Source organism: Anguilla rostrata, chromosome 2 (assembly GCF_018555375.3).
Source record: "Anguilla rostrata isolate EN2019 chromosome 2, ASM1855537v3, whole genome shotgun sequence".
Classification (NCBI taxonomy): domain Eukaryota; kingdom Metazoa; phylum Chordata; class Actinopteri; order Anguilliformes; family Anguillidae; genus Anguilla; species Anguilla rostrata.
This window is the reverse complement of record NC_057934.1, coordinates 33,970,245-33,995,954: the sequence shown is the minus strand read 5'-3', so window position 1 is coordinate 33,995,954 and position 25,710 is coordinate 33,970,245. Positions and strand designations below refer to the sequence as shown.

Sequence of the window (25,710 nt, the reverse complement as noted above, 5' to 3'; positions counted from 1 at the left end):
GTTTGGTCTGAACTTGCGGGTACAGATTCTGACTTCCACACCCACACACACTGACAATCACTTGAAATGGTTTTGTAAGATGAGCTATTGATTGGGCTTGTAAATTGAAACTAACAAATTAGACCTCATTGAACACTTAATCAATTATTATAATGCAGATAATTCTGGTTCTGTCAAGCGGCTTTCAACATTCCTTTTAATCACTAAACACAGTTAGCACAGCTGTTTGCAGATGATATCAAAACATACTTCAAATACTTGGTGTATCGTTTGTGCCACAAGAAGTCCACTGCTTTGGACATTTACCAGTTTTTTGCATCATTTTCTGGTGTTGTGGTAAAATAATTTTGTGTCATCTTCCTCTCAATGTAGCAATCATCACAGTGACTTGAATCTTCTTTAATTATGTAAACAAATTTAGAAATTATCCTTCAGAATTTTTTAATCTCACAGCGTGGTAAGGTCAGTGACACATTGGCTTTAACTATGGTAATGGATGCTACTAACAGACTGCTTCATCTTGTGAGTAACTCTTTTTGTATCTGATCATAATGCACAGATAATAGAGTTTTTGGTGCCTTTTCACTTTTTAAATTGCAGGAACATATTTTAATACCTAGATTATGGAATCTTGTGTAAGATTACGTTTAGAGATTACATATTTTTAAAGAAACTATTGTAAATATAAAGTTTGCAAGGAGTTAACATAATGTATTTTGTCCTGTGAAAAATAAAATCAATTATTCACTGGAGATTCTTGATGGCATATATAGTGGATGCACTAGATGTGTATTAGTGCAGTGGTGCCCAGTTAACAGATTGTTTATGTTTGCTATGAGCAATAAACAAGTGAGGAGGAAGTGTTGGCGTATCACCTAACAAATATATCCCTGACATTGCATTCAGTGTTAAAGAACAAGGGCACGCAGATGAAATGTTTGCAATAGCATATATATATTTATAAAGTGTCACATACATTCATGGTGGGAACCACTTGCATTTCCTGTCAGGTTATTCCTAGAGTAAATAGGAAATGTCTCCTCCATTGAGCTAACAAAAGTATGGCAGCAAAAAGCGTGCCAAGACTAGCACAGCTTTTTTGTCTCATCCTTGAGGCCAAGCTCCGTCCTGAAGACAAACATTAGCGAATGGGAGACCGGCTATATTCAGTGTAGGGGCTATTTAAATCGTATGACTTGAGGCAGCAAACAGTGGTTCTGACCTTGGGGTATGTGCTAAGACCCATCTCAAGTGAGCGCCTGGCACGCGGGGAACAAACTCGGACAGCTGAGAGCAAACAGTGAGGACCGCGAGACCTGATACCAGAGGTCTGCCGCACATCAGCAGAATGCATTAATCGATAGGGAGGCAATCAGATGTCCTATCAATACTATGTGATGCATTTATTGCAAGGATTGGATTAGTTGCCATAAGCAGCAGTCACATTACCCTTGGAGAAAAGTCAGTCAGTGTATCTGGTTTTGCAAACAGCTGCATTGTGATCCTTATTACAGTGGGTGGGGTTGTGGAAAGAGGGCCGTCTATCCATTATTTGTCCAATGTACAACTTGAAAAGGGCTGTAGGCCTGACTGTGCCACTGTTCAGCTTTTATCCCCAGTAATTCCAGGCTTCTTTTCTGCTTGTCTCAGCCCTTTTTGGGTGCCCCTCTCTGAATCACAACTCCCATAGTGGAGGATCAGCCTGCTCGGACCCATGTAACCATGATCTCCATCCAACCAATAGAAATGGGAACCCAGAAACGGACTAACATCATTTTGACACTAAAGATAGCTGCCTCGACACGGGCGACAGACAACATAATATTTATTGATGTCTGCATCAAGACTTGAACCACATAAATTTGATATGCGTCATGCATATGAGTCACACAGGTTTAAAATTGAAATTATGAACTTTTATCGCATGCACCACAGTTCACTCCTCACCCATCCCTGTAGATTTAATATTACTGATATTACTGATGCAAATTTAATATTACTGATTACATTGTATCCCGTTCTTCTGTGTTCTTCGGCAACTCCATTGATTTAAACTTACACTTTCAGATATCTTGATACTGGATTAGTAGTATCTTAACAAATTCAAACTTTTCTCATGAAATCAATACATTTATAAAGAACACCACAGTTATATGTTCTATATTTTCTATATATTCAGTGTATGTAGATATTAATTGGAAACTAAGGAGTCTGTAATATGTACACTGTTCACTGCAAATTCACTTATTACTTGCTAATTGTAACTTTTTCTCTGTCATTTTTTGTGTTTGTGGTTTCATTTTTATATGAAACTCACTGGAAGAAATGTCAGCTCCATGTGTGATTCTCTGTCTCTTTCTGTAGGTCCTGAACCTCTTCTTGGCCTTGCTTCTGAGTTCGTTCAGTGGGGACAACTTGGCAGGGGGAGACGATGAGGGGGAGAATAACCTGCAAATTGCCATTGGCAGGATCACCAGGGGTATCGACTGGGCAAAGGCTTTTATTGCCAGGAAAATCAGGCATATGCTGGGCAAGAAAGACCCTGAGGGTGGTGACAATGGCGATGAGGATGATGCAAAAAAAGAGAGTTTTGCGCTGAACCACATGGATTCCGGAGAGGACCCCAAGACAGACTTCAAAATGGTGGATGGTGTGGCAAACTCCACAGATGAAGTTTATCCCAGCATGTTTATGGTCAAAGCTGACGTGCCCCTCAAAGTTCCCATTGCTCGGGTGGAGTCTGATTTAGAAAATCCTGAGGATGAGGATGAGGATGAGGATGAGGATGAGTCCTCCTCCTCCGAAGATGAAGCAGATATCAATCACTCAAGAAAAGTAAGAGGCTCTATTTACCTTTTGTGAGTTTATGAAAATGTCATTAATCATTCATTACAAACCTGGTATCTATTTTATCACTGTGTTGAAAAACCAAATATGAATGGAAAAAAATATTGTGGTGTCTCCTATCTATAGGAAGATCAAATTATCTGATATGGTACTTCTACACTGAAAACCTCCCCTGGCTAAGTTCTAATGCAAATTCAACACTGCAGCGGTTTCTCGACCCTTTGTTATTGCATGTTAAATCTCTAACTGAAATCTTAATTTATACTGATTTTGCCACTCAACAATAATAATTTGATATAATTTGTATGCACTTTAAAATGCATACTATGCAGGATTTTTACTCTTGCTATGGTCCTGTGTTTACAATCAAAGAAGTCTTCTCCTCCGCCCTCAGCCCACTCACCTTCGTTAAGGAAAAGAAACACCCTTAAGTGCAGCGAGTGTAGCTAGCTGGATAGCTAAAGGTAACATTACTTACAGGTCCAACAGTAAACACAACAACTCCTTGACACTTTTCATCCTCTAGGTGAACTTCAGCTGTCACCATTGAGGAAAGGCAATTCCATGGAGTTGACTCTGGCTTAAAAACTCACCCTGTCACCTTGTCATTTAAATTTGCTGTACTTCTTCACCTCCACCATTGCAGTAGCTAGCTACAAACACTACGCTGAACTCTGATCTGTCCTACAGTCTCTGTAGCCACACCCACCCCTCCCCATACAGAAAGTAGTGTCATGCCCAGAAATGTCCTGAACACTTCTTAGAAGAAGAAATACAGGCAGAGGAGAATGAATTCTGCAAACGTGCGCAAAGACGGAGATTGCCAATCCATCATAGATGAATGAGCATGGTTACGTTATAATATTTTCAAGGTAAAAATCTTGCATAGTATGAGTTTATTTTTTATTCCCTCTCTTTCCATTCTCTACTCCCTTTTCATATCATTCTAGATTGTATATGCTTTATTTAGTTCTGTAATTCACAATAGTGCACGAATATAGGTTAATATTTGAAACTTGAAATGGCAGTTCCTTGAATACACTTAAATCCCTCTTATATTCATGTCCTCTCATTTAAAATGACGTAACGTATGTTACCATGCGGATGTACTGTAAATAATTAGGTTCAATTGCACATGTGGAATGCTATGGGAATGATCAAGTAACATGCTTCCCATGGCTGAACTTACACTGCCTGGCATTTTAACTCTAGCCTGACAAGTTCCCAGGTTGAGGGAAACTGAGTCACATGATAACGGTCCTTTTAATATACGGATGTTGCCACACACAGAAATATTTACGGTGAATTATATTCCCTTATACAAAGTGTAGTAAATCTTTATATTTTAGTCATTGAGCATTCACAGTGCCCTCCAAAAGTATGAGAACAGTAGAGGGCATTTGCCATTTTTACTATATACTTAAACTATTTGGATTTAAGATCAAAATGAATATGAGACAAAATACAAACAATCAGCTTTTATTTTATGATATTTGCATGTTTATATGTTCTACTAATGTGCAGAAACAGCTATTTTTGTGTCGATTCAGTGGTACAAAAGGATGAGCTTAGAAGTAAATGGAAAAGGAATAAAGTCTAATATTTGGTGGTATAGCCCTGCATCAAGTCTCTGACCCATTGACATCACCAATCATTTGGTATCTTCTTTGGAAATGCTTTTCCATTCCTTCATTGCAGCAGTAGATCTTTGTTTTTCTGCCTTTAGTCTCTTCTTCAGCACATGAAATTCATGCTTAATTAGATTTACATCAGTTGATTGACTTGACCAGTACAAATCTTTCTAATTTTTCCCTCTGATGAATGTTTTGGTTGCGTAGGCAGTTTGTTTGGGGGTCATTGTCTTGTTGCAGGATGAATTTCCGGCTAATGTACATATAAAAACTGTCTGTGCACTTCTGAATTCATTCTACTACTGCCACCCTCCATTACATCACCAATAAAGAAAAGTGATCCTGTTCCAGAAGCAGCCATACATGCCCAAGTCATGACACTACCTTTTCCATATTTTGCAGATGGGGGGGGGGGGGGTGCATTGGATCATGGGCTGTTCCTTCCCCCGCAGATTTGGCTTTCAGTTGTCTGTGTACAGTTTTGGACAGTTCTCAACTGTCCATAAAATGTTGTTCCAGAACTCTTATGGCTCATCCCTGTATTTTTTTAGTGAATTCTAATCTTGCAGTGTAGCCTCTATAATTCTGATCTCAAAGTCTTGTTTTCACCCCTGCTGTCTGGAAATGTCTGATGGTGATGTCACTAATCATTGAAGAAAAACACTAAAACTAATCGTTTTAGTGTTTTTCTTCATAGCTTTTAGGATTTGTCTGTCTTTAACTGTAGTTGACTTCCTTGGCCGACCTGTACGTTGTTTGTTTCTGAGTCCACCAGTGGTTTCTTTCTTTTTCAAGACTTTCCAAACAGGTGTACTTGATATGCCCAGTTTCTGTGCTATCCTTCATAATTAATTATTCTTTCCTCTCAGCTTATAGATTAGTTGTTTTTCAGCCATAGTGAGTCCTCTGGTCTTCACGGTGGTGTATGCCTCTGACTCTAATTGCAGTCTCCACTGATGATAAACAAAGGTTAAAACCAAGACGAGATACTCACTGCTCTTTTATAGGTGAACAATCCATGCAAATGGAGATGTCTTAACAACAGTTAACACATCTCAGTCATCCTTTAACTTACTTTTGGACAGCTGGAAATGGGGGGACAACATAAAAACTGCTGTATATAGCAAAGATAGCTAATTTCACTCTACCGTTCCTATACCTTTTGAGGGCACTGCATATATTCATCTTATCCATAGTGACTTACAATATAAATAAGCATACAGTAAGTGTATTCGCCTGATTTATATGAGAAATGGTGCCAGACCTGGCAAGCAACATTGACAATTGCAGTGAGTGTATATGCAACATCACTAAAGCACTAGTACGTCTTAGATATGCTAATCGAGAAAGTACTCGTGCTCCACAATGCATTACAAAATACAAGCATCTGCAAATTCTGAAATGGCAATTTAGGTCTACTTGGGGTGCAGGGGTGTGTCCTTCACGGTCTCTCATCATTTCCTACTCTGTAGCTTCTTGGTGCCCTTGATGAATCATCAGAATGCAGTACAGTGGACTATGTGCCTCCAGAGCCAGAGAAGGAGGAAGAGGAGGAGGAAGAACCAGAGCCGGAAGACCCCCAGGCCTGTTTCACAGAAGGTACAGATTCAGAGTCTCAGATGGATATATATTGTCCATTAGCCCACCTTGTCCCTTCTCCATTAACTGGCCTCAGTGGTTTTGGTGCATTAGGTCATAGAGATCAATGGGCCCGATGTGTCTGTGTGGGTGCTTTATGCAACAATACTGGGTGCTCTGGCACCTACTTTCTTGCCTTGTTCAGTCTTCTGGCTCTGGGGCAGTGTCTTTTACATGTGTGTCTATGTACTCTAAGTGAAAAGAACAAGAATGTTTGCTCACACCCAGTAAAAGAGTTTTGGGGGCAAACTGCACCCTTATAAGGGGGGCCAGTACAGTAATGAAGTTAAAAGCATGAAATGAGGGGGGCTGCTGGATGGTTCATTCAGGTAAGGCACCATGCTGTGGTGCAAGGATGAGCCCCACGATCTTGGATGGATCCCAGAACCCAGGTAGCTCCATAGGGCAAGGCACAATTGGCAATTGCATCACCCATGGTATGAGAGGGTTCATTAGGTTAGGGGTCTGCATTCCATCGCTCTCTAGAGACCCCCGCTGGTCAATTGGGGGCCCGCAGACTGCATGTTAAAGCTGCACATTAAATCTCTTCCCTCATCTCCACTATATACGAGATTAGCTGTAATCTGCGATGTGAAAAGAAACAGCCTGGAACATCTGTCACAGGAGAACCATACACTTTCCTTAATCAGCAGTGGGGTTCACAAATGAATGTGACTGTGGTTGCAGATAATTGTATGTTCTAAATTAGTATGGGCAATGGACATTGCCAGCCACATGTTGAGCACCAAATTTACAAAACAAATAAATCAGTAAACAAACGGAGGTTGAAAGTTCAGTCATCAGAAAGTAAAATGTGTTTTCACCCATGAACACAACCAGTTTATTTCACTAATTAATTCTACCACCTGGCTGAAGAATTTTTCTAATTGGAACAACTGGGAATAACTTTTACTTTCTGAACCGGGATTTTACGACTCTAAGAAATCAAGACAGAAATATTGTAGAAAGCATGAAATGAGGAGTTGGACATGTTATCCCTTCAAGGTTGCATCAAACGTTGGCCTTTCCTGGACGTGGACATCACACAGGGCAAAGGGAAGAAATGGTGGAACCTTCGGAGAGCCTGTTTCACCATTGTGGAACACGACTACTTTGAGACCTTCATCATCTTCATGATTCTCCTGAGCAGCGGAGCCTTGGTATGTGTATCCAGTGATGCTTGTGTCCTGTAACATCAATTCAGAGTCAGTATTGTACAGGTACACTGCAGGTGGCGTGCAATTCTGCTGTTCTCCCCTGCCTCATGTAATTATATAACATTTGTTTGTTCTGGATAAAGGACTCCTAGGATAGATAACATTCATTTAAATACAAGTATTTGTTATATGTTTTTAGTTTCATTTTTTATGTTCATATTCTATTCTATACATTTTTCCCATTTATGTTTTGATAGGCCTTTGAAGACATATACATAGAACGCCGCAGAACCATAAAAATCATCCTGGAATATGCAGACAAAGTCTTCACCTACGTATTTGTTATTGAAATGCTCCTAAAATGGGTTGCTTATGGATTTAAGACATATTTTACTAATGCTTGGTGCTGGCTGGACTTCCTGATTGTAGATGTAAGTAGTATTCTTAGATTTATGAACTGATATTTTTAGGCTAAGCCAAAAAGAATATCATACTGTGCTGAACAAAACTTCTTTTAATTATGCTTGGACAACACAGGGGATAGGGTCCTATTTCTACCTCAGCATTATTTTTTTTACTCCTTCATCAATTTACTTACCCACCCACCCACACATTCTGCCAATCCTTCATTTGTTCTTTGTACAAAAATGTTCTTTCACTCCTTTATTTAAAATATACAAACTTGCAAGATGCCTTCATTCCTTCAACCTTTCATTCTCAATGTAAAAAAATACAAAAATGTCTTCTGTCAGTTCCCTCCATTAATACTGTATATTGTGTGCCCAATATACGTGATTTTATTATATTAATTTAGCTGGACTTTAATCTTGTTTCAGGTTTCCTTGATCAGTTTGACAGCAAACCTAATGGGATATTCTGAGCTGGGACCCATCAAATCTCTGAGAACACTGAGGGCCTTGAGGCCCCTCAGAGCTCTGTCCAGATTCGAGGGGATGAGGGTAAGTCATTTTAACCCTTTCTCAGTAGTGAATAGGTATTGAAATGTTCCAGGGAAATGGAGGTAAAAGGCTAGGCCTATGGCACTGAAAGGGAGTGCACATGGAGTGCTCTGCATATTTTTTTATGATTATGCATGACTATTCATTGAAGCTTATAATATACACGTAGGGTATGCGAATGCAGAAAAGAAATGACCTGTGGTGGGAAGTCCAGTGAAGCACAACAAATGCAATATGTAATAATAATAATAATAATAATAATAATAATAATAATAACAATAATTCATTTTCATGCAATGTTAATTGTTCATTTTTTCCATGTAAAATATTTTTAGGCTTTGTCCATGAATCTTGTTTTTTTTGTTTGTAATCACCTCATAAGCTGAGGGGAAATTCTGACCGTACTCTGTACTTCTGTTGGGGTGGGCAGGTGGTGGTGAACGCACTGGTGGGGGCCATTCCCTCCATCTTCAATGTGCTGTTGGTGTGCCTCATCTTCTGGCTTATATTCAGCATCATGGGGGTTAACCTGTTTGCCGGGAAGTTTTATCGATGCATCAACACCACCAGCGAGGAGGTATTCCCTATTAGTGTGGTTAACAACAAGAGCGACTGCTTGGCCCTCCTGCACACCAATGAGGTGCGCTGGGTGAACGTCAAGGTGAACTACGACAACGTGGGCCTGGGTTACCTCTCCTTACTGCAAGTGGTAAGTGTGAGTTTCCCTAGATGGCTCTCTTGGGTAAAAGCTCCCTCTGGAATATACACTACATTGCCAAATGCATGTGGACACCTGAACATCACATCCATAGGTACTAGTTGAACATCTCATTCCAAAACCATGGGCATAAATATGGAGTTGGACCCCCCCTCCCCCTCCCCCGCTGCTGTAACAACCTCCACTCTTCCACATTCCAATTCATCCCAAAGGTTTTTGATAGGGTAGAGGTCAAGGCTTTGTTCAGGCCAGTCAAGATCTTCCCCACCAAACTCGGCAAACCATTTCTTTATGGACCTTACTTTGTGCATGGGGGCATTGTCTTGCTGAAACAGGAAAGGGCCTTCCCCAAACTGTTTCCACAAAGTTCGAAGCGCACAATTCTCTAGAATGTCATTGTATGCTGTAGCATTAAGATTCCACTTCACTGGAACTAAGGGGCCTGGCCCAAACCACAAAAAACAGCACCAGAACATTATTCCTCCTCCATCAAACTTTGCAGTTGGCCAGTACAGTTGGCACTATGAATTCCGCCTAATCCAGATTCATCCATCAGACTGCCAGACAGTGAAGCATGATTCATCACTTCAGAGAATGCGTTTCCACTGCTCTAGAGTCCAATGGTGGTACACCACTCCAGCTGACGCTTGGCATTGCGCATGGTGATCTTAGGCTTGTGTATGGCTGCTTGGCCATGGAAACGCTTTTCATGAAGCTCTTGTTCTGACACTGTTTACAGAGGTAGTTTGGAACTCTATAGTGAGTGTTACAACCGAGGACAAGCGGTCCTGTTATGTGAGCTTGTGTGGCCTACCGCATCGTGGCTGAGCTGTTGTTGCTCCTATACGTATCCACTTCACAATAACAACACTTACAGTTGACTGGGGGCAGCTTTAGAAGTGCAAAAATTTGACAAACTGACTCGTTGAAAAGGTGGCATCCTATGACAGTGCCATGTTGAAAGTTACTGAGCTCTTCAGAATGACCCCTTCTGCTGCCAAAGTTTGTCAATGGAGACTGCATGGCTGTCTGTCTGCAATCAGTGTGGCTGAAATAGTCAAAATCACTGATTAGACAGGGTGTCCACAAACCTTTGGAAATTTAGTGTACCTGAATGAACTTATGGGCATCAGAACACTGAGTAGAAATTAAGCAAGAAAGTATTTTCCATCTCACTTAGCCACACATAATCTTGAAAGAAAAGCCCAAAATGATCATACTCAACCCACAAAACTCCAATTATTTGAGTTGAATTATAAAAAAATGCAAAAACCATAAATATCAATGAAACTCTGTACATGTTCATGTCTCGCTTAATTGCTACGTCAGAGTATTAGTAAGGTTAAGATTTTTTACAGGATTCTTTGTGTATCTCCATGCATGGCTTGCGTAAGATTTTTTCCTGTTTTTAGTTTTTTGATTTTATTCATTCATTTTTTGGAGTACTGCAGATACTTTACATGGATAGCCCTTGAATGTAGAATATCATATATTTCACAGAGATGAAAGTCATTGGCTTATAGTATTTACCTAATAAAGATGTAGTGATTTCAGAGAATCTCAAAGCTTTATTTTCTGATTATTCAGGCAACATTCAAAGGTTGGATGGACATTATGTATGCAGCTGTGGATTCACGTGAGGTAATTATTTGTCCACTGATATTACACATTAATCAGCAGTAGTAGTTGAAAAATAGATTGGAAGATGTGTCAAATTGTATGTAACCTTAACTAATCTGATGGTTGAATATATGTTGTATCATATAAAATTCATGTTTATCCACCCAGGTCGAGGATCAGCCTGATTATGAGATCAATCTCTACATGTACCTGTACTTTGTCATCTTCATCATTTTTGGGTCTTTTTTCACACTTAACCTTTTCATTGGTGTTATTATTGACAACTTCAATCAGCAAAAGAAAAAGATAAGTATACTTTCACTCATACCACCATAGCAACATTTTTATTTAGGTAAAACATTTAATAAATAATGCAAACTATAATAATATTTTGTCTGTAGCTTTGTAAGCCAAATAATTAAGGTTTAAATTTAAGGCTTAAGTGTAAGGTTGCTTATAACATGTCTTTCAAAGGTCAAACGTGAGCATAAAAAATAATTATCTGTAACTGTTTACTTCGGAGGGAAAGACATCTTCATGACAGAGGAACAGAAGAAATACTACAATGCAATGAAGAAACTTGGCTCTAAGAAACCAGTGAAACCCATTCCAAGACCGTCGGTATGCAAACACACCCACAGGCACCACAGAATGATACTCTACACACTGGAATGACTGGGAGCAACAGTTCAACCTTTAGAAAACTCACATTCATAATTAACAGTGGACTCTGTCTAATTTAACTAATTTAATTTGTCCAGTTTATGTGATTTATTTGAGATTCATCAGGGTACATCTAAAGAATTCTTTAAATGGGTAAACTTTGGAATCCAAATGCATTTTCTTTGAACTTCCAGTTTTGTATTTGCAGCTGTTGCTCTGGTTGGCTCAGTAGGACTCAATAGGAGCATTGCTGATAAAGCATTTGCAAGTTTTCAGAACTCACTCATAGAACTCTGGCCAACTTAAACCCACCCTACCCTGGCAGCTCAAGTTTAGTTGTGGTACTAAAGTCCAGTTGTGGCCCACCACAGCAGACATATTGTAATCGTCAGCCAATGACAAGGCTGAAATCTGCAGTTTTATGGCCCAGCCTGAATTCATGCTGAATGCATTTACTGACAGAGCCACTCAGTGCCTCTACTGAAAAGCATTTTTAAATTTCTGAATTCCATTTAATACTTTCCTTTTGATACTCTAGACTTTACTCCAGTTTATGATGTTTCAATTGTAGTGAGTTTCATGATCTTAGTGCAAACTCAAAATGCAATGCAGAGTTGTGCAATATACTGTTCCAACAGACTTGCACTTGCCCTACACGTCTCTACCACTTGTCAGCTGTTTGACCCCGTCTTATAATTGTTCGAGGACATTATATGCGTGAAACCAGAATGTTAAAACTAGAACTAATTCAGTCAGTAGACTCCTGAATAATATGGAGAGGTCAGTCAACACTAATTGGAGCCCTGCCAGGCAGAACCTGGAAGAATTTTGTTTTTGTCGTTTGGTTCAGCTCAAACTGGAATGCAGTCATCTAGGAGAAGCTCAGGGAAATATACCTTGAAATCCATAAAACCAATGCCTCATATTTCCAGGGAAGTGAATAATGACAGCAGGTTTTTTGTCCAATCAAAACCCTCAGAATTATTTAGGAAGACATGAACATCAAAGCATTGCTAGTTTTGTCAAGTTTTGACCAAGTGGGTTGCACTAAACAGTGCAGTGTAACTCGGAAGTGTTCGACTTTCCTGCTAAGAAGCTAATTTCATTCAGTATACTGCTGCAAATAGAAATTTTATGCTATACAGTATGTCTGTGTATGGCTTTTCAGATGAAATTTGCATCTTGTTGTATTTGATTAGCAAAGCCCGAAGTATGATTGGTACAAAGTAATTATTAATATGTAATAATTAATGTTCTTTTTGAGTTGGAACATGTATATTTAGAACATGTATGATTTTTACAAATTGAAAAGTTAAATTCTTGCAGTTAAACAATTCAATTAATGACTAAGGCAAACATCATGAATTATAATCTGTATATAAACACAGATTATGGTGAAATAGCCTTCTGTGAAATACTGTTGAACGCTAGTTTTAATTTTTTAACTCTTTTAACTTCTATTTGTGTTTATTCTGTTTGTTTTTTCGCTCTTAATTGAAGAATGAAATCCAAGGAAAAGTGTATGACTTCATCACCCAACAGTTCTTTGACATCTTCATCATGGTGCTGATCTGCCTCAACATGGTGACCATGATGGTAGAAACAGATGACCAGAGTCCAGAGAAGGAGAATGTTCTCTACCTAATCAACTTGATATTCATTGTGATTTTTACTGGAGAGTGTCTCCTGAAGATGTTTGCTCTAAGACAATATTTCTTCACCGTTGGATGGAATATTTTTGATTTTATTGTGGTCATCCTGTCAGTAGTGGGTGTGTACCAGCCTTTTTCTTCTAAGATTACATAAAACTTTTGCAAAAAGTAAAGATTATTGCAATTTGAAGTCAGGAATTGTGCATGCTACATCTTTGACAAATTTGAACAATTTGTAAAATGTAACAAGAAATCATAATGAAAAGCCAGATGAATATCTGAATGCAAGGCCTGCAGTTTATGTGGCTCTTTGTTTTTTTTTCTTTTCAGGTATCATGCTATCGGACATCATAGAGAAGTACTTTGTGTCACCCACCCTTTTCAGAGTCATCAGACTGGCTAGAATAGGTCGTGTCCTGCGTCTTATTCGGGGAGCCAAGGGTATCCGAACGCTGCTGTTTGCTTTAATGATGTCACTTCCTGCTCTCTTCAACATTGGTCTTCTCCTCTTTTTAATCATGTTCATTTTCTCCATATTTGGGATGTCCAACTTTGCATATGTCAAAAAACAGGCTGGGGTTGACGACATGTTCAATTTTGAGACGTTCGGCAATAGCATTATTTGCCTTTTTGAGATCACCACCTCTGCTGGTTGGGATGGGCTCCTGCTTCCCATGCTGAACAGTGGGCCACCAGACTGTGACCCTGATGTAGAGAACCCAGGGTCTGAAGTCAGAGGGAATTGTGGGAATCCTCTTATGGGCATCATATTCTTCTGCAGCTACATCATCATGTCCTTCCTTGTAGTGGTCAACATGTACATTGCCATCATCCTAGAGAATTTCAACGTGGCCCAAGAGGAGAGCGGGGATCTCCTCTGTGAGGATGACTTTGAGATGTTCTACGAGACTTGGGAGAAGTTTGATCCGGACGCAAGCCAGTTTATAAAGTATGAGCAAGTGTCAGACTTCTGTGATGCCTTGTTGGATCCTCTGAGGATTCCAAAACCAAACAAGCAAAAACTGATAGCCATGGACCTTCCGATGGTATCTGGAGACAGATTCCATTGTCTGGACATACTGGTTGCCCTCACAATGGAGGTTTTGGGTGACACGTTAGAGATGGTTGCCATGAAGGAGAGCATGGAGGCAAAGTTTATCATAAACAATCCCTCCAATTCATCTTTTGAGCCAATCACCACCACTCTGAGGCGCAAGGAGGAAGAGATGGCAGTTGTTGTGATTCAAAGGGCCTATCGTGGACATCTGATAAAGAGGTCCATCAAACAGGCTTCCTATATGCACCGCTCCAAGGCTGCTGTGAGGAAAGGGAATGATGACCCACCAGAAACAGAGGGATTGATTGCCAGAAAGATGAAAGCACTCTATGGAAGCCAGGCCCTTGATGATGACCCTGATTCTCCACGCTCCGTAGAACCCGGAGTAATGTGGCCTCCCCTTTCCACTGAGGAGCCGCAATTTGTGGTTCCTGTGGAAGTCACTAATGAGGTGGTCTTGCACTCAGCCCCTTCCCGTCACCCCTTAACATCAGAGAGCAACATCAGGGAGTCCATCGTATAACAGACAGCACTTGAGAAAGTTGTCCATTGGAAGATTGGCACTAGTTAAAGTGAGTTGTTAGGGAGAGAGACCGCAGTGTCTTGGCAACACGGCTAACACCTCGCATGGCACTAATTGAAAGGGATTGCACTTAGCTGATAGATCACATACTTGGGAGTGTGATAAATACAGAAATTGGGTTTGTTGAAAGACAGGGCTATCTGCTGGAATTCTTTTTTTAAAGCCTTTGATCAACTTCGGCCTGGATTGGTAATTCAAAACCAGTCTGAGAGCAATAAACTGTGCCTGAAATGGTTTTTATTACCACTTAAGTCAATGATGATTTCATTTTATGAACAGAAATTATTTATCGTTTTTCTGGGTAAAAATTTTAAGAAAATGGTACCTTTATCAGAAGAACCCACATAGCATATATGGTAAGCTTTTAAGAAATAGGTCTACATACTGTACCAGTGAAGTATTATCTATAAACCTATCAAGGGCAAATACCTCCAGGTCCAAATGGCCAGAACAACAAAAGCACAACAAAAGTTCCATCACACCTTCAGCAATGCCCACTCCTCATTCCCATTATAAATAGCACCTTCTATCACCCAAACAAACAGAAACTTAAAAAACATTTCAAGGTTCATTTGCAACTTTGAATGAAAAAAGTACCAGGGGATGTAATTGTCAATTGTACAACTACAGCAGCATAGCCATATAACTTTTGATGTTCTATTGTGAAATGAAGGGCTCTTCTACAAAGGGCTCATTTTGTTTGCCCAAATGTAAAATGAATCCCTGAACACTGCTCTCTACTTTTCATGCTGTATGAAACTCCAAAGCTAAAACCAGTCACTGTGAAGGTAATGCCCAATGTCACAACTGTCGTAGTGTTTTATTAATTAACAAATTGGTCAGTGCTAAAATCAGTAGAGGGTATCCTAACCTGTGCCGCATAATTGGCACTGCTGTTAGGATGTTCCTGCATTGGTGGCGTCCACTCATTTCATGGGGCATAGATATGTACATCAGAAATGTATGCCCCTATAGTCCAAGATGAACTTTTTAGACTGTAAGAAACATCATGGTCATTTTCAGTCCTTTTTGCTATCCCTGCCCTTTCAGGAAATTGCTTTCTTTGAAATTGAGATGGCTCCATTTCAGTTCAACTCAATAAACTTTATTTATCCCCGAGGGCAAATTCATTGCTGGGCGTATTATCAATCAAAATCAAAAACAAACAGGACAGACGGGACAGTATGCATTCTAAGTATTTGAGCAGTATGCATTCTAACTAGAATGTCTGCAATAATTTGGAATTTGTACTGCTTAAACGTTAAAGAGATGTTTTGAAGAACTCTATTTTTGAACTTTTATGTGAAAAAGAAAACAATGAACTATGTGCCTTCTGTGAAGCCCACGAGAAACCACTGGGCTCTTGACTGATGAATTGTTATTTTGGTTAATTAACTCACACTTACTGTAACACCTCTCAATAAATGTAGTGTATATTTAGCAGAAAATCTACTGTAACCCATCCAGGAAAGCAGTTGTAGTTTGACTGTGTGTATACAAAAATACTACTTAAAATGCTGCTAATTGAGGTAAAATACTCATTTAAGTGAAAAGAGAATAATTGAAATGAAACAGCATGCTGTTTTGATAGGAAGTCAAGCACTATGGAATGATAGGTACCAGAAAAAGACTACAGTTTTTGGGGATTCCCAATACCGTATCCAGCTGAGGCACTTGCTTTTTGTACAACGATGCATCCTATCATCTAGATGAAATCCTGGTCATGCCATTCCCAGCTGTAACAGAAATTCCCATTGAACCGTTGCATAATTGGCCATAGAGTCACTCAACGAGGCCAGATTTAAATATAAATTCCGCTACTAGCATAACCTAGCGGCAGATTACAATTTCAGTTAGCAGGATATTGCTCATCTCGGTGCTCAGTAGTGACTTCTCAGGTTGATCACATGCCTATGACCTGCCTGCCTCAGGTTTGCAGTCCTCTGTGATGCAGGTCAGCTGCATGCATATTGGAGGGTGCGCAATCCAATATGTACCCTCAAGAGGGCGATGCTGCTACAGGAAGTGTATGCAAATGTAATTGGCCAATCCAAATTGTGACAGAAAAGAAGCAACAAAAAAAAGTAAATTTTCATATGGTCTTCATACGGAATATCACCAAGTGTGCAGATTAATAATGCACATGATCAATAAGCAATCAACAATTATTCACAATCTGCACAAAAACGTTAATCGTATGTGTATTTTACACAATGTGTCGTCACCATGTCATTTGTACAGCAGTCTGATCAAATAAAAACATGATTATAATTTACTGTCAGTAATGTTAATGTTATAATAGTGTTATAACCTCCTGTGAATGCATTGGTCTGCATTATAAACACAACGACTGCTTTACTGAGCTAGTGTCCAGTAAAATGGAAGACATGTCTGGCCTATTTTGTCTCAGCTTGCTTTGCAGTATCTAGAAATGGTTCATGGAAGCAGTGAAAGTCCCCTGTGCCAGAAGCTGAAACGCAATGCGGAGCATTGCCGTATCAACACTTCTGGGTGTTTCTCAAAGCTTTGCTGTGCTATTTATATCACACATGTTCCTCTTCCTGCAGTTTGCTGCATTGTTGCCTAACACACACCCAGTCTTTAACACCTTTAACATAACATTTCTTTGCCTGATTTTTTTTTTCAGAAAAAGGTCTGCTTTTAGCTTTGAGTTATTCATAAGCAATTCATCTTATGTTGTTCACTTATCATAAGCAGTGAAGATTCTCCCCAGAGGTTTGTTTGCCTTTGATCTATGTTCTTTTAGTGAAAGTCATGTATATTAAAAGTTGCCGCTTTTGTCAGTTGGTTTTTGTTTGTGCAGGAAAAATGACTGTTGAAGATATGTGTAATGTTTACATTTATGTTAGTGCAAAATGATTCGCCAGTTCAAGTCCTCCTCTTCTTTAGACAGCAGTTTTTTTTTTTGTTTTGTTTTTTTGGATATAGCCTAACAACAGACGTACACTAGTGTAAGAACTAAGTTCATTTTGTGTACTCTATGGATACCTGTTTGAACCCAATCAAGGTACATTTCAGAGCAGTTCATTCTTTACTTTTTATGGTTTTAAAATATTATTTCAGTTTTTCTTTTTGGCCCCGACAGTATTGTGGGCGATGAAGGATACTGTGGACATTTACAGAAGTTTATGGTGACCTGGTGGCTTCACAACATAGCCGGGACATGAGAATTTGACAGTTTTGTGGTTTAAAGCAAGAAATTAATACTTGAAGCAGCTCTACAGCAATGTTATATCTTCAGAGGTACATGTGTATATTACCTTTTTTATATATTATTTCTGATCTTTGTTTGAAACTATTTCTTATGATGCAACCTGAGAACACTGAAGTTAAGGGAAGAAATAGTCAGGCTTCCTATATTAACAGTACTATACACGGGAGAAGTGCCTCAAAGCAATAACAAATTGATAGCACTGAAAATGATTCCTGCTTGTGCAATTCCAACTTGCTAGAAAATATTTTTGAAAACATCTCCATGCCACTTTCACCAACAATATTTAGACAACCCTGATCTATTGAAAATGCGGCTAGTTGTCCTGAAGCCGGATTTCAGCATGCCAGTTAAACTTCTCTCTTCAATCTCTTAGCCTCTATCTGTTGCAGCTCCTTATCCTCATAAATAAGCAATGTAGCTGAACCTTTCTTCTGTTTCAATCGGACAAAATTTTATATTTTAATATTACGCAGTAGACATGCAAGAACACAGGCAAGAGCTTGCACAGCCTATGAACTGAGAAGGGACAACGTACTGGCATGTATGGAAAAATAATTTTTTGATTATAATTGTGAATAAATTCTGTAAAATTCTAAAGCATGAAGTAGCTGTGCAAGCTGCTTTGTTGTTACTTGAACTGTGTTTCCTTGCTTTAAACCACAAACCCATGAAGGCCCCCCATACAACTCCTGAAATTAAACTATGCCTTTACACATATTGTTGAAAGCACTGTTCTATATGATGTCCTGAAGTTCTCCCTGGGAAAAATAAAGTTATTCAATTCTATTTTCTATGGCGTCTTCAAAGATAATAATTATGTGCTGTAATGTAGAAGTGTCTGAGCTTGCTTTAAACATGTACTGATTTAAAGTTGTGTACATGTCTTACTTAAATGAGAAATGTCTTATTTTTAAAAAGAACAAAATGAGCACTTTTAACAGATTTTTCTGTACCAGACGTTGATAACTATTGAAGAAATTTGTCTCTCATATTTAAAGAGAAAAAAAACTGGATGAGAGATCTATTGTAAGATGTCCAATTTTCAGCTGAAAACCACCACCTATAAAATGTAATCTTAACATCTTTCATTGCATTTTTGTTTCCTAATTTATGTATCTGAGGGAAATTATGAACCGCTCCAGTAGGTCCTAATTCAAATAAAAACAATGAGACCCCCTCCTAATGGTTTCTCTATAGAAAAGATAACACACTGTTGCCTTTGCCAGCTTGCACTTTGTGGCAACATGTAAATGATATAAATAATGCTAATGTTTACATTTCTAATGAACAGAGTCACTGTCAGTACGTGAGGCCATATGCATAGTATCAGTGTTGCCTGTACATACTTTTTGCGCAGTACTGGACGTTTTTTCTTTCATTTTTTAGATTCCTTTGTATTATCTATATGAATGCCTTTTATTAATGTAATATAACATTTTAAAATGTTGTTAGAATAAAATATTGTAAATGAGAAAACAAAGAAAGTATGCCTTTACTTCTGTTGTTATTCCACCTTGTACCACTACTGTGATCTAGTAAATTATATTAATATATAACATATATAATTGTGTTGGAGATATTTTAACACTTTAAAACCAGCGTGTTCCTGAATTTGTCGTGCTGTCTCTGTATATTCTCTGTTTAGGGCTTATTCTGTTTACTTCAGACTCGTAAGATTAAAAGGACACGCCATCTGCTGGAAGTCAGCAGGAGTCGCATCTGGCACCCTGTCCAAATATATTCCGTTTCACACCAGCTATTTTTATCTCACCCAAGATGTCTTCAACCCCAGATAACAAGCAGCAATAACTTAAGAATTCAAGATCTGGTAAATACATTTGCCTAAACAGTCATTGTGTTTCCAGCTATTTATTCTAAGAAAGCCTTTTTAAAATGACATTACTCATTTTAAAAAGGCTTTCTTAGAATAAATATCTGGAAACACAATGACTCATTTTTGTTTTGTAGAACTAGTGAGTAATTAAACAGCCTTCATAGGAACATTATACACCATGAAGATCCAATTGTCACACTATCAATTTGGTGTCACCTCACTATGGCTTCACTGAGGCATTTCTTTTCCACTGGAAGGTGTTCATACACAGGACGTGGGAGGGTGATGTGTCTGAGGCACATTCAGATGCTTGTATGATGCCTCCCTAACTTGGTGGGTCAGGGAGGGTGTGAATCACAGATCTCATAGTTAGAACAGAAGAGGCACAAAACATCAGCTTGTGTTCTGCTTGACCACAGGATTTATTCTTCTTTATACTTTTGTATGGGTCTACAGAGAACTGGCTTGGTTCCCTTGATGTGTGCTACTTATATGGACTGTTTTTAGTTTGTATGTCTGCTACTACTCACTGAGTTTCTTTCACCAACTCATAGTCCTCTTCAACAGCTGCAGGTGGTGCTTGCAAATCACTGGTCATTAAAGGTAGGCAGATGAGCTATGCCGTAGTCCTTTTGACTTGACAGCTGTTAATTTCTCAAAAAGTTCACAATGAAGTCAGAGTTCCACATCTACTGCATCTGCACCTGGCATATCTTTGTTGACCTCATCCTTGGAGGAGGATGCAAGCTAGAAGAGCACATCTGTACTGGCAGAGCTGGTCAGCAGATGAAGCTGTTGCTGGATTTCCCACCACAGTTCCCACAGAGCAGACATAACTGTATCACTGAAGACTGGTCTCTAGCACTTTGGTCCAGGCAATCAAGATCTCACAGTTCAGGGATGATTAGCTCCCATGCACACAAGGGCGCTAATCCTGGACGAGCCCCCAGGGACGGTGTGAACACAGATCCTGATTTTCTGCATCAAGGGCTTGATTAGGTTTGAGGTTTGGGAACCACTGCTGTATGTCAGAAAATGTAATTCAGTTCAAGTAATTTGTCATTTTTATAAAATAGAAAATTCTATAAAAATACAGGATTCCCCTGACAAGCATTCTTTTCATAATGGTGCCATAAAATCATCACTCACCCCTTGGATACAGGAGTCTACAGCTCGCACCACTCACAAATTTTTAACACTTCCCATAAGGCTTCACAATAAAGCATCTGCCATCGCAGTAAATGGCTAACATAGCTAAGCCAATATCAATCAGCAATCTGGTGCAATGATAAATCCTGGTCATTTGTGCTTTATCTGTTCATGAAAGTAAACTAATTTACATTACATCAATTGACATCTAAATGCTGCCTCTGATTTAGTTCTCTTCTGTTACAAGTAGCCTCTTCACTGTACTGCATCAGACTCTACAAACCAGCTAGTTTTAGCCTAGAGAATTTGGTTGATATTTAACTTCATAAAGTACTTTCTTCTACAAAATAATGGACATAGAGCAAGGTCGTTGGTTTCCAGTGGGGTTCAAGAGCCTGAGCAATGAACTGCTGAATTTGAACTGTCCCAACAGGATGTTTATATACTTCTGAGACCCGACAGAAAAATGACATTATACAAGTATCTTGGATGTCAAAATGCCAAGTCTTGATTCAGTGAAAATATTTTTTTTAACTTTTTTTGACCGTCCCTTGTAGTGTACGTCTCTACGTAGTAGAACATATTGATCTTGAGATTACGCCCAGAGACTGATTTGCCGATCTCAGGAGAATATAGTTACAGTATAGGTGGCAGCCCACATGTTTTTTAAGAAGGCTTTATTTGTCACGTGCATTTACGTGAACATACAGTGAAATTCGTCCTCTGAATTTAACTGATCCTAATTACTTAGGAGCAGTGGGCAGCCACAGTGCAGCACCCGGGGACCAATTCCGAGGCCAGTGGCTTGGTCAAGGGTAACAGCAGGAGTAATTTAGACTCTCCAGTTAACCTAACCTGCATGTCTTTTGGACTGTGTGAGGAAGCCAGAGTACCTGGAGGAAACCCACGCGGACACAGGGAGAACATGCAAACTCCACACAGAAAGGCCCAGGCGGGGCTCGAACCCCAGACCTTCTTGCTGTGAGGCAACGGTGCTACCCACTGCGCCACCGTGCCGCCTGTCCAATGCCTGAAGGCCATTGGCCGACCAGTCATCCTACTAAAACCAGCAATTTAAGTAAATACCCAACAATAAACCTCAAATCGAAATAGTGTTGATAACAACTCTGGAAAGTATGTGTGCAAACAGCAGTCACTAGCAGTTAGCTGTGAGCAGTGTGTTGCTGCTTTTTTTCAGTCTGAAGTCGTGTACAGTGTGGCAATAATGCAGGGATACAGGGCCATGTGCTGTGCTTGCAATGTCTTCAATCACGTCCTAGAGCAGTGCGGTGAGTGTTGTGGGGGCCTCAAATGCCGGATCCAGTGTCCTGGGGGGGGGGGGGGGTGTTAATGACAAGGTTGATTCTGTAAAGTACCAGCAGCTGTCCTGAGAGCTGCAACGTGAGAGGACACAAGTATTGTGACGGAGAAGGAGAGGGGAGAGACGGCACACTCTGCTGCTGTGTGGACGAGGGAGGGGTGAGACAAAGGTCGAGTCAAAGGGGAGACTTTTTCAGTGATCATCTGGTTCACCGCACCAACTACCGTTGTCACTGGGGCAAAGCTCAACAGGCTGGGGTCATTTTCTCTGGGCCTGGTGTGACATCCTGTACACATCTGAGATAGCTCTGCATGCAAATTACTCATACTTGCCCTGCAGAATCATGACATCTATAGCAGTGCTTCTCAAACTTGGGCGTTGGCGGTCCTGGGCGTTTCCTGTGTATGCTGGTTTTTGGTGCGGCTGATCTCTTGCTTAATTTGGTGCAGCTGATCTCTTGCTTAATTAAGGTAGTTGAACATGTTTAAATTTTGTCATACGTTTTCTTATTAACAAAATGCAGGTTTTAATGTGTTATCTTTGCCCTGTCTGAGTTCCTGAGTTCTTCAAATGGTTAGTCTTAGTGGCCAGGTGTCCATACTTTCATCAGTTATGAGCCTATTGATTCACCACAGTCTTTAAGTTTAATTTGCATAACTACTTCTGACATAAAATGAAGTGTAATTAAAATAAATTAGCATCTTAAAATTCTGGGAATTGTGGTTGGAATGAAAACCAGCATACACAGGGGTTGTCCAGGACTGAGCTTGAGAACCACTGATCAGTGTGCCACTGCCATGCATACATGATTGGTTGTCAACTGGACCAAAAAACTTACATTTGAATACTGTATTCCAAAACATAACAAAGATTAGATTTGCATTAAGTATTGCAATAAAATATATCAGACAATTTACATAATTTTTTTATGTATAGTGCCAAAACAGAAAGAAGTGCTGGTTAACCCTTATTTATTATAGGTAAACTGTTTGACAATATTATCATTTGGAACAACAACCAGAAGTAAACAAAAAGTCAGTAAATCATGTAATAACTTTTTAAAAAACCAACTAAATTATGTACCAACAATCTAAATGATCTAACAATTAAACATGGCGTGTATATAGGGTGTATTCCTGATTCTCGCCCAATGCATGCTGCAGTAAGGCTGCAGAACCCCCCGTGACCCTGACTAGGATTAAGCCGGTATAAATAATGGGTGGATGGATGGATTTTAAATTGATGACAAGATTCTGTAAGAATGACCTGGGGAACAAAAATTGTCCGATATGGTGAAAAAGTCATGAAAAACTGTTCCGTTGCAGATTGGCAGCCTGTTTTTGCTAGATCCTTTAAGACAGCGGTTCCCAACTTCAGCCCTGGGGCACCCCTGTGTGTGCTGGTTCATTCCAACCACAATTGCAATCCAAGATTTTTTGGTAATTTCTTATCCTGCACTGAAGTGGGAGGAGAGTCGCTGCTGGGAGTGTGTCGGTCAAGGCTGAGAAGTCGATTGCAATTTTGATGTAGCTCATTGCAATTTTTCGGTCCATCTGGTGTGCAATTTTTTGCCCTCGTTGCCTGCCTGCTCAGACCAGGTCTATGACGTAATTTCCAGACCAGGGTAAGGCAGATTGCTTATTTCAGGCCTTTCCCATGCAATGTGAGCAAGATCACAGCCTAATCAAAAAGCCAATCAATGATTTTCATGGATTATTTGCTGTCCAATTTAAATTTTATATAAATCTTATAAGCAAAATGCATACTTTGCATTTATTGTTCATTGTCTGTTTTTCTTTTTTTATAATTTCATTTTCTGAATTTATTTCTTTTTTTAATTGTTCATGGCAGTTCTTATACTGCATTGTGGTTCCTGGGGTGCTGTATTTCATTATTTTTCTTACACCCGCCTGTAATGAGAAGAATGACAATAAACATAATTAACAATCTTTTCATTTTAATTCACTGTCATTAAAATGACAGCAATAGTTCTGGCACAAATTATGGATAGACTGCCTTTATGTACAGAGTTTGATGACTCATGCAATATTTTGCAACAATCTCTTTTTGGTGCAATAAATATAATATATATTGAACAGAATATCAACATAACACAAAAATATAGAAATAATTTAGGTTTTGAGCTAAACAAGAAATTATAATTACAAATTCCTATATGCATTAGTTCATAACAACATAAATGAGCCGTCTAATCGATCTTACTGGCAGAAGTTTTAGAATGAGTCTGAACATATATGTATTTCTTTGTCCAGTATTATTCTACATAAAATGATAATATTTGTCCAAAAAAAATAAAAAAATCAATAAAACGTTTTTTGGCTTGTATACTTTATTTCAGATTACTGATGGTCACAGAATGTTATTACCAGTCATGGTCAAGAGGATATTCAAACTAGGGGAGAATTGTCAGGTTTCTGTTCCTGTTTTCTGTTTTTTCCTTTTTTTGGCCACCAGATGACGGTAGTTCTGTTCCTTCTCCCTGTTTAATTGTATTATTGTTTTTGGTTATGTCTCATTTTCCCTTCCCCTCTCTGTGGTCTGATTGTGCATTGTGCCCTCCTGTGTCTCGTTAGTGTCTTGTCTATGTAAGTTCTTTTCTTCCCTGACTCGGGTGCTGGATCCTTGTGTTTCTGGTTGTTTCTGCCTGTGTTTCCGTATGTGTTTCCGTGTGCGCCTTTGCCTCTGTTTCCGTCCGTGAGTTCCTGCCCTGCCCGAGTTCTGTTCTTCTGTTTTATGTTTTTTTTTGAAGTTTTACTTTGTGTTTTTTGAGAGTTGCCCTGCGAGGCCTTTTGTTCCCTGCTTTTGTTCATAGTTTAAAAAGTAAAGTCTTTGTTTCTATTTACCGTTTGGAGTTTCAAGTTTTTTTCTTCACTCTGTGTTTGGGTCCTACCTACCCGTACGTGACAAGAATGTGCAGAATTGTAACAATTTTCTCTTTTTACTGAATTACATAGAAGCAAAATTCTTCAAAATTTCACCACAAAGAGTGTGCACTTGTCTGCTGCAATAAATCACATTAAGTTTGAGGTGATGACGAACCGTTTGTGTACAATTTAAACAAATGATATTGTAGTCTGATGTATGCATGTGCGGTACAATTGTAACAATGAAAAATAACTGCACAAATCATTAATATGTGTAATATTCACAGGACAAAACAAAACAACAAGTCAGCAACAATTGTTTATTGCCAGAAACAGTTCATGTGCGGCATTGGATGAGTTGTGGTTTGTCATGTTTTAAATACATTTATTTTGTCTATTTAGTCATGTTAATAGGGAAGAGTTTTCAGCTAATCTTGATTTTCTGTAGGCTTTATGTCATTTTTTGGCCAACTACTAATCATGTGTGCGGTAAAAACTAGGTTTTACCTAGTGTATCGCCCTGTACGGGCAGAACAACAAGCTGAAGCTCCCCATCAGCAGCCTGAATGAAGAATTCATGGTGACCCGTACTAGGGAGGTGCTGCAATACCAGGAGTCCTGCGACCCAAAAGTCTCTCAGGCTGGTATTGAGGTCAGGACAGGATGGAAGTGGAGGGCAGCAGAGGCCGTGGAGGTCGCTGAGTCACGGCTAAGACACAGGGTGCTGGTGGGCACAGTGTCTCATGGAAGGGCTGGCCTGG

The 25,710-nt window shown here is 39.4% G+C and overlaps 1 protein-coding gene across 1 annotated transcript in view; it reads left to right on the top strand.

The window, feature by feature from the left end:
- Positions 1–19,244, top strand: part of scn4aa (sodium channel, voltage-gated, type IV, alpha, a) — a 57,934-nt gene extending 38,690 nt beyond the window's left edge. Inside the window, exons 16-26 of the mRNA XM_064321756.1 lie at positions 2,365–2,835; positions 5,951–6,077; positions 7,122–7,276; positions 7,531–7,704; positions 8,110–8,232; positions 8,663–8,941; positions 10,538–10,591; positions 10,739–10,876; positions 11,087–11,191; positions 12,734–13,004; positions 13,216–19,244. Of these exons, the coding sequence (XP_064177826.1) occupies positions 2,365–2,835; positions 5,951–6,077; positions 7,122–7,276; positions 7,531–7,704; positions 8,110–8,232; positions 8,663–8,941; positions 10,538–10,591; positions 10,739–10,876; positions 11,087–11,191; positions 12,734–13,004; positions 13,216–14,465 (3,147 nt within the window). The 3' untranslated portion in view covers positions 14,466–19,244. The remainder of the gene's footprint in view (positions 1–2,364; positions 2,836–5,950; positions 6,078–7,121; positions 7,277–7,530; positions 7,705–8,109; positions 8,233–8,662; positions 8,942–10,537; positions 10,592–10,738; positions 10,877–11,086; positions 11,192–12,733; positions 13,005–13,215) is intronic.
- The last annotated feature ends 6,466 nt before the right edge of the window (positions 19,245–25,710 follow it).